The sequence below is a fragment of the Nematolebias whitei genome, chromosome 15, assembly GCF_014905685.2.
Source record: "Nematolebias whitei isolate Nwh7 chromosome 15, NemWhi1, whole genome shotgun sequence".
In the NCBI taxonomy this organism is placed as follows: Eukaryota; Metazoa; Chordata; class Actinopteri; order Cyprinodontiformes; family Rivulidae; genus Nematolebias; species Nematolebias whitei.
The window spans coordinates 22,875,125-22,884,396 of NC_056512.1; the positions used below are offsets into that span (position 1 = coordinate 22,875,125).

At 41.3% G+C, this 9,272-nt stretch overlaps 1 protein-coding gene across 2 annotated transcripts in view; it reads right to left on the reverse strand.

Annotated features, from left to right (window-relative positions):
* zgc:65811 (uncharacterized protein LOC393524 homolog) overlaps positions 1-4,761 on the reverse strand; it is a 20,308-nt gene extending 15,547 nt beyond the window's left edge. For both annotated transcript variants that reach the window (XM_037689494.1, XM_037689493.1), the window contains exons 1-4: positions 4,631-4,761; positions 4,320-4,436; positions 3,986-4,091; positions 2,270-2,367 (exon numbers count right to left, since the gene is read on the reverse strand). In XM_037689494.1, coding sequence (XP_037545422.1) covers positions 2,270-2,367; positions 3,986-4,091; positions 4,320-4,385 — 270 coding nt within the window. In that variant the 5' untranslated portion in view covers positions 4,386-4,436; positions 4,631-4,761. The remainder of the gene's footprint in view (positions 1-2,269; positions 2,368-3,985; positions 4,092-4,319; positions 4,437-4,630) is intronic.
* Positions 4,762-9,272: the final 4,511 nt, after the last annotated feature.

The following is a 9,272-nucleotide window of genomic DNA, read 5'->3' on the forward strand; positions in this document are numbered from 1 at the left end:
AAAGCTTTGTGTGACAAATGCTATGCTAAAGAGTAGGGGTGGGCGATTTGGCTCAAATATAATATTGTGATATTTCAGAGCATCCTGGCGATAACGCTAAATTTTGTGATATAACAAAAACAAACAAAAAAGCTTAGAGCGGGGGGAGGGAGAGACTGTTGAGTTGTCTGTACCTGCAGTTTAGAGCTGGATGGAGAGACACAGCTGAACCACACGTCGTTTGTTTTTATCTTTTTAGCTAGCTAGTATTGCGCGCAGCTAATTAGCGTTACACCAGTACCGACTGGTTGGGGGGGGGGAGGGGGTGCAGTTCGGTGCTGTTGTTCGGCGTCCTCGGTTCTGTTAATGGGGCGGGGCACCCTGACATATTACGTCACGAAATTAGCATATCATAATATCATTTTTTTGCCAGGGCAAGCTTTTTTTTACCGGTATTATCGTGAACGATATGATATGGCCCAGCCCTACTAAAGAGCTCAAATCACCGAGCGTACGTCATATCACCATGGGGTCGCTGTGGCTGAGTGGCTAGAGCAGTCGTCCTCCAGTGCAAGAGTTGGGGGGTTCGAATCCACCAGCAGTCACATGTCGAAGTGTCCCTGGGCAAGACACTGAACCCCTCATAGCCTCTGATGCGTGTCCCATCAGTGTATGAATGTGATAAAGCACTGATTAGTCTCTTTAGAATGATTTGTTCAATTAGCTTTGTAGAGATCTAGTACAGTGCTGTGTGGATGGATAAATGAGGACACAGGTTGTTGTGTAAAGCACTTTGAGTTTCTTGAAATAAGCTAGAAAGGCACTGCATAAGTACAGTCCATTTACCATGTCAGCCCATGTCACTCAAGGCTGTGCCCTCCCTCCCATTTCTCTTAAAGAGACACACTTTTCATCTATCCACCCTTTGGTTCACACAGTCTTATACTACCATCAGGTGGTCAAAAAAGATACTACACTCCAAACAAATCAACATTTCTTCTAAAATCTGACAATTAATTATTGTTAAATTACAAACAATATTATCGTTTATCGCAATAATTTTTTAGACAATTAATCGCCCAGCAAAATATGTTACTGTGACAGGCCTAGATATCACCCAGTCCTAAGGGGGAGCAAATTTATCCATGACAAGGTGCTATGGTGGAACCAGAGGGTGGCCATGGCCACCATAAATTAATCTTTGGCCACTCCAATAATTTGAGGAACCTATACTTTTAAAACCTAGAAAGCAGTTTTCTCAAATGATAGTGATGGTCAAGTTTACATATGGTGATGGCCATCTGGGATTTTGACCTGGCAACCCAATTTTCAAAAGGAATTTTTATGCCTACATGTAGCCACACACCAAAATGGAAGTCGATGCCTCACTTATTTTTCAAGTTGTCATGCCCACAACATGCACAAACAAACAGACTGGGGGGCATTTCCAATTCCCTTCTTTACTCCACGATGGGGGACAATAAAGTGTAGAAGACCTAAACTTTTTAACCAGCTGAGTGCTAGTGTTAACAATTATGCTTGACACCAGAAACACTAAAAAAAAAAGAACAAAAACAAAATGCAATGAGTTGTTTAAATGAGCTTTGGTCCAGGGAAGAGTATGGTGTTTCTGTATGTTCACATGTGGCTTCTTCTTTTCATGAGAGTTTAACCAGCATTTGTGGATGGTACAGGTTTACCTGTGCACAAAGACTTGAAATATTTATCAAGAAGAAACTTGTTTAAATGTTAATTTGAGTTTATATTCTGTAGAAGGATTGCCTACTATTGTAAAATAAAGTATAAACTTGTGAGAACTGCAAATCAGTACGTTATTTTTTTAAATTTACATTTTATGCAACGCCTAAACTTTTTCCAATTAGGGTTTGTACTTTTAAGTTTCACTTTCAGGGGACTGCGGTAAGTCGCGGTTTTGTAATCCTGAGGCTGAAATGTTTGAGCCCAGGTTGCATCAGGAAGGTCACCCGGTGTAAAACATTCAGTAAATATTTTGTACAAGTTTGCTCACTTTCCTGCAGAAAGGAGCAACTGAAAGAAAAATAACGACTTTTCATGTTTCACTTTTAAGCTGCTTTAGCTTCAATGACTGACTCCTTCTGAATAACTCCTATATAACGATAGACCAACAAGTGTAAAATAAAAACATGCACAATCGTTTGTTCTTGCTGATAAAAATGATTTTCTATTCAATGTGTTTGCAGTTGTTTTTTAACACAAGCGTCTTGTGCTTCTGCTGGAAAAAAAAAAAAGGAAAGCAGGGTCGTCTCACCACTTGCAGGGCACATTTTTTCTCGTTGCAGGCACCGTAGTCTCCGAACGACACCACGATCAGCATGATTACACCGAGAACTATCAGCACAGTCACTCCTGATGAGGGAGAAATCAAGAGCAGCCGTTATTAAACAGCAGAAACAAACCAGGGTTCACAGCATTTCATAAAAACAAAATTCCCAGAGTTTCTCCTGAACCTCCAGGAGAAATTGTCGTCACACAAAACACTCAGAACTTAGCGGCTTAGGTGGCAGGCAAAGGTTGTTGTAGTGAGTCGTGTAACGCTTAAACGTTGAGGTTTGAACGGGGTTACAAATTGGCACATTAGCTATGTTTCCATGAGCAAACTTCTTTAACTGGATTGAAATGTTTTCAGATTAAATAATTCAAATGTATCGTTTACATGCAGCGGGCTTTGTTCTGAACACAAGTACTGACATGTGCAGTGGTAAACTCTCCTAAAAAAATAAATAAAAAAAACAAACACAGAAGAAGTTCTACTTCCGGGATGAACGTAAACAAACCTGAGCACCCAAAATGGACCCGCGACAGGTTTTAATGACGGTGGAGACGTTGCTGCACTCCCTGACTGAGCTACAGGTGATACAGATCATTTTGGGCTCTTTCAACGGTGCGCATGTCAACGCTCAATCTGTTCTTTTTTTTCCCAGAACGTGAAAAACTGACCTGACTGCGCATGTGCGACCTGTCATTTCCGCCTGGCTAATGCTAATAACATTAGCATGTCAGGGAAGCAAAACTGGTCGGTGAGCGACACATTTCTACTAGAAACTTCGAAAGAGCTCAAAATGATCTGTATCACCTGTAGCTCAGTCAGGGAGTGCAGCAACATCTCCACCATCATTAAAACCTGTCGCAGGTCCATTTTGGGTGCTCAGGTTTGTTTACGTTCATCCCAGAAGTAAACAGGAAGTGGAACTTCTTCTTCTGGGTTTTTTTTTTTAAGGAGAGTTTACCACTCTGCACGTCAGTACTTGTGTTCAGAACAAAGCCCGCTGCATGTAAACGCTCGTCATGAACAGATTGTGCCCGTGTAAACGATACATTTGAATTATTTAATCTGAAAACATTTCAATCCGGTCAAAAAAATGTGCGCATGTAAACATAGTGAGTGTGAGACGTGTTTGCCTGTCCTGTGTTTTTCTGCACCTCCCTGTTTTTTCTCTTCCTTGCATTTCTGTTCCTATGCACACCTGATTTGAATCCTAATCACTCCAGGTGTTTCCCCATTTTGTCTCATCAACGGTCTGCATTTAGTCTGTGCGTTTTCACTCCTCTGGGATCCGAGCACCTTCCATGGTCTGTAACTGCTCCGCCTGTCTTCTCCCTTCTAACGGAAGTCCTCGCTGCCCCGTCAGCACTTTCTGTTTTTGTAAAATAAATCATTATTATTATTACTCCTGAATTCTCCTGCCTTTGCCTGCGCATGGGTTCGACATTACAAGCAGATCATGTCACACTGTAGAAGCAGAACAGGAACTCAGTGATACTAGGATACTAACATTATTATATGTGCACGTCAAAATCTCAGAAAGATCATCTTCTAATCAGCAGATCAGCGTTTTCCTTTTAGTTTTGACGCTTTTTTTCTCAATTTCTCCGAGTTTTCTCTGGGTTTCTAGAGCAGCTGGGAACGCTGCTGTGATTTTTTGGAGTGCGGGGGAGAAACTGCACGAGCAGTTTTTGTACTAACCGATAACAAAAGCGCTCGAGTTGAGTTCTCCAATGCTGAACAAGGCTCTGGTGTTTCCGCTGAACCTGAACCACAAGCCAAGGCACAGAAATGCAAACCCCAGCAGCTGCAAGGGAACAAAAACAGTGTGTTTACAACATGTCCCATCCACAGAAAGTCAAGGTAAAGCACAACAAAATCTGTGGCTTTTTGTACTTTCAGACACAGATAATAGTAATTTACTGTCTCAAAACAAGGGTTAAAACAAACCATTTTTTCCACAAGATCTTAACAGTTACAGTCAAAGCTTTTCCTTGTCACAAGAACTGTCTGCACATGAATGTACTGGACTCACCGCAAAGATAATGTTGAAAATGATGAGGATGTATTTGCAAACGAGTCCACATCCATCCACAGCCATGATGACGTTTGAACTACAGGCTTCTGAAGACACGAAACCACCTCACTGCTTCTGTTCAGTCCAAAACATGCGGTTTAAAACGCACAACACAAAGTGAGTACACGCACAGTTAAGAAGACAAATGTTTCGAGAAGTTAACGGGTAAAAAATTGTAAAATATAAAATAAATACATATAGCTCACTTAGAAACAAGCTATTCGTTTCTGCTTCTTTAAAATACACCCAAAACGACGAGATAAAATTACCTTCTGATACAGTAAACGCCGAGAATGTTTTGTCAATTGTTAGCTTCGTGCCAGTCAGTTATGTCGGGCAGTTACAGAGAAAGACTCGCGCTGATAAAACTGCGTTGTTTTACTTGTCTGGTCTTGCGTTAAGCTCCGCCTCTTTATCGTTGTTTCCATCCTCTCATTGGGTAAGAGATGTGATTGACAGGATAGGCCACCTATGAGCAGAGGAGTGCTTCCTGGCCACCCATAGGCCACAGACAAGGAGAGAGAGATTAACTAAAAGGGAAACTTAAGGAAATGAAACTTCTTTTTTTAACACTTTTGAGGAAGTTGTTTCCATTTAAGTAGACGGTAAACGAAAGTTGTTTTTTTCCTATAAATTTTTTTTTAACAACACAGTTATAACAAGAGTTATTAAACGCTTTATAATAAAGAAAATTTAATTAGCAATGGACAACCCCAGATCACACTGAAAATACCTGGAAAAATGTTCTGTGGCGTGAACTGGAGTAAGAACAAACAAAAACATTGTCACCCCATTTGCTGCTGGAGTACCTGAGAAACAGGGATTTTCTCCAAACGCAACATCCCGGTACATTTTAAACCCAACAGGATCCTCAGACAGATGCTGGTCCATCCCAAGGACAGAACCCCCAAACCCAAACTCAGCCGTGTGCAATGTTCCTTCTAATTTTTCATGTGTCAGCAAACACACAAGCTCCCTGAGCACACTGAGGACCACTGAGAGCAACAGATGTGCAAGCTGTGGCCACACACCAGTATCACACCTGTTCAAACCCTGTGATCATATAAGCGTATTAAAATAATCAAATTACAGCAGCAATTTCCATTATACTTTTAATAAGTGATTTGGCCCATTTAAACTTAAAAAGACAAAATTCAATTTGAAGTATTGTCATTTGCAATTGCATCACATGTGGTAAATGAGGTGGAACAAAATTATGTACTCAGGTCCCACTTACACCCAAAAATAGAAAAAATGTAAAGTATTAAAAAAAAAACAGTAAATAAGGATCTAAGATAAGATATACGCTAAACGAACACTAAACAATACGTTAAAAGATCTAAGATATATGCTAAACACTAATAATGTAAAATAATATGGTACATTAAACAGCAGCCTGAACATGAGTTTGTAGTGAGTAGATGGGTATGAATGAATACAGCAGCATGAGATCAGCAGCATGGATAATCGGCAGCACAGATGTCACATATCACCAGTTAAAGTGGCATTACAGTGATTTTCTTTTTTCCTTACAGTGATTGTCCTGGTTAAGGATTTATAAATCTAACAGCTTCAGGGTAGAAGCTGTTCCTCAGTCTTGTTGTTCTATAGCTCCACACCCTTCTGCCTGAGGGGAGTGGGGCAAAAAGTGTATGTGCTGGATGAGTGGGGTCCTTCATGATGCAGGAGGCCTTCTTCTTGTAGGTGGAGGTGTCAAAAATCTTGTTGTTAATGAGATGTGTAGTATGTCATATATGAGAGTCCTGCTTTGGTCTGGGTGAGGGTCCAGTTGTGGTCTGGGCGAGGGTCCTGCTCTGGAAGAAATGAAACATTTACACCTTTCAGACATATCATTTTGTTCGCATTAAAGCATTCACATTTTGCACAATGACGTGTGCTGTAGCTTGTGATACAGTGTAAATTCCTGTAACTCTTTGTCTGTAAAATATCTAATTGCACAGGTTTTTATTACTTCTACTACCCATAAATTATCTAGTAGTAACAGCATTTAATGATTAATATGCAAAAAAAAAAAAACCTTAATAAATGTCACTAGAATATGCACAAATCTGATTTAAATGTTACCTTATTATTTACGTCTGTCCTTCTCACTTCTCCAATGGTTGTACACTTTTGTCCAGGTTCATGGATCTGTCCACTTCTTGCTTCGACTTAATGCGCATCAGCTGGTTCAAATGTGTCACTTCAAGACGATTTCTGGATGCTGTTTTGATATGATTCATTAAACTAAATCCTCTGATGCATGCTCAATAATCCAGGTAGAAAAATCTAAAAAAGTTAAATCTGGTCCTCTGGACATTCAAAAAAAAAAAAAAAAAAAAAAGCAAAACAACAAAAAAATGTAGAAACGTTTCGTCTCTCATCCGAGAGACTTCCTCAGTCTGAGGTGCTGTATTCAGCTCAGTCTCTTAAATAGCACCGTCTCAGAGTGGATCAACCAGTTTTGCTGCTGACAACCAAAACCAGCTGATCACATGCTCAAGAAGGACCATCAGCCTAACAATGGATCATTAGCACACTGATGGCTGTTTACTGTTTAATGTCTGAGCTCAATGCTTCAGTGTCAAAAGCAGACCACTCCTTTAATTCACCCTCTGGAAAATGAGCATCCATGCAATCACAGAGCTTACTAATTAAAAAGAGTAATCTCACCAGTATTTCTTCCATCAACTAATGACGTCCCCATTGCCTCTTTGAAACGGTCACTCCACTGCACATCCTTCTCCTTCAAGAATTTGGAATGCAACTTCTCAATCTTTGCTCTAGCAAAGCAGTGCCCTTCCATCACATTCAGGTTGTGGTTTTGTAAAGAGAGGCAGACTTGGGTTTGAGGTAGTCCATCTTGCATTCAGTCCACATTTTTCCATCCAAAACTCGCTTGCTACTTTGGCTACGGGGGTGGATGAGATTTGCCTTGATTTGCCTCTGGATGTTGTGTATAATTCAATTCAAAAATACTTTATTAATCCCAGAGTGAAATTAAATGTTGTTATAACTCATCGTCTCTGTTTCATTAAAGAGTTGTTCTAGATGCTGATGGCTGTGGGCAGGAAGGATCTCTTGTAGCGGTCTGTCTTGCAGCAGATCTGAAGAAGCCTCTGACTGAAGACACTTTGTTGTTGTATGACAGTCTGATGAAGAGGATGCTGAGGGTTGTCTATAATGTTCTTCATTTTATGAATTCTTCTTTGTACAATCACCTCCAAAGGTTCTAGAGGAGTCCCTAGAACTGAGCCAGCCTTCTTTATGAGCTTGCTGATCTTTTTTAAGTCACTTGCTCTGGTGCTGCTCCCCCAGCAGAAGATGGCAGAAGAGATAGCACTCTCTACAACACTTATAGAAGATATGCAGCATCTTGCTGCAAACACTGAAGGACTTCAGCTTCCTCAAGAAGTACAGTCTGCTCTGTCCCTTCTTGTAGACGCTTCACTGTTGCATCTCCAGTCCAGTCTGTTGTCCAGGTGAACCCCAAAGTATTTATACTTCTCCACCACCTCTACTCTTTACACTTCCGTGCTGCCCTTGGACCCTATCAGGGACTTGTAAATTAAGGTCAGTGTGCTCCTGCTGACATGAAAGGTCTTTAGTTTCTTCAGCAGGTACAGATTGTTGAGCCTTCTTATGGGGGGGGGGGGGGGGGGGTCTGAGATTGTCATCAACGTATGTTCCCATACATCGGTGAAATTAGTTCTCTGCATTTAACCCATCACACGTGAGATACACCCAGGTGGAGCAGTGGGCTGCTATGCAAGTACTCGGGGAGCAATTAGGGATTAGGTGTCTTGCTCAGAGACACCTCAACATTTGGGAATGGCTGGGAGTCGAACAGCCACTTTCTGGTCCCCAGTTGGCTGCCCTGCCTGCCCCATCTCGGCCCCACAAATGAGTCAGCCTGCTGTGAGGAAGACATGTTTGTGTCTATCTGCGTGCTGAGGTCCTTAAACACATCCCCCTGCTCTACCTGCTGGCCCTGGATGATCCATGGTTGAAACAAACGTTCTGGTGTTCGGGCTGCACATTTAAAAAAAGAGCCATTCCTTCACTACTGCACGAAACAGAATTTGTATAAAAAGCGAAGAGGAGATAAAACACATCCCGTATTTAAAATCAATTTGTTTGGTTTGAAACCTTTTTAAAACGCTTGCCGTCGTCTGTCCAGTAAAAAGCAGTGAATCATAAACTCAAACTTAAATGAAGCTGAAGATTCAACAGATGTTGCAGCAGGTTATTAACACTAACGGTGTTAAAAGCAGATGATAAATCCATGAACAAAATCCTAGTGTGAGGGTGGAAAGTGTCAAGATATTTTGCAACCATGTCCTAAAGTGTGAGGCTTGGACCCTCCACACCACATCTTGGTTTGTAGGCAAACTGTAATGGATCCAGTTTGTCAGATCCAGTTTGGCGCTCACCACTCTCCATACGTTTGCTCAAAGTCACAGCTCTGTCATCCTTTAGGTCCTTAGCACGAGTCTTTTTGGGGATTGGAACAATGTGGGATTCCCTCCATTGCCAAGGGACACAACCAGAATCCAGCAGCCTCTGGAACAGTTTAGTGAGAGGCCCAATCAGCTGAGAGGAACATTTACTTTTTAATATTACTGCAAAAAAACAAAAAATAAATAATAAATAAATAGTTGTGGCAAGATGTGTAAACTGTTACTTTGACTGGATTGGATACTGAAGCCCACATGAATGAACTGGTGTTATGACAAACTTTGAGGGGGTGTGGTAGCTTAGTGGTCACAGTGCTGTGGTCCAAGGTTGCGGGTTCAAGCCCAGTCTGTCAGGAAGGGCATCTGGTGTAAAACAATTGCCAAATCCTTCATGTGAGTTTGTTGGTGTGGTGACCGCTGAAGAAGGAAGACAGTTATGCTTAAGTTTGCATTC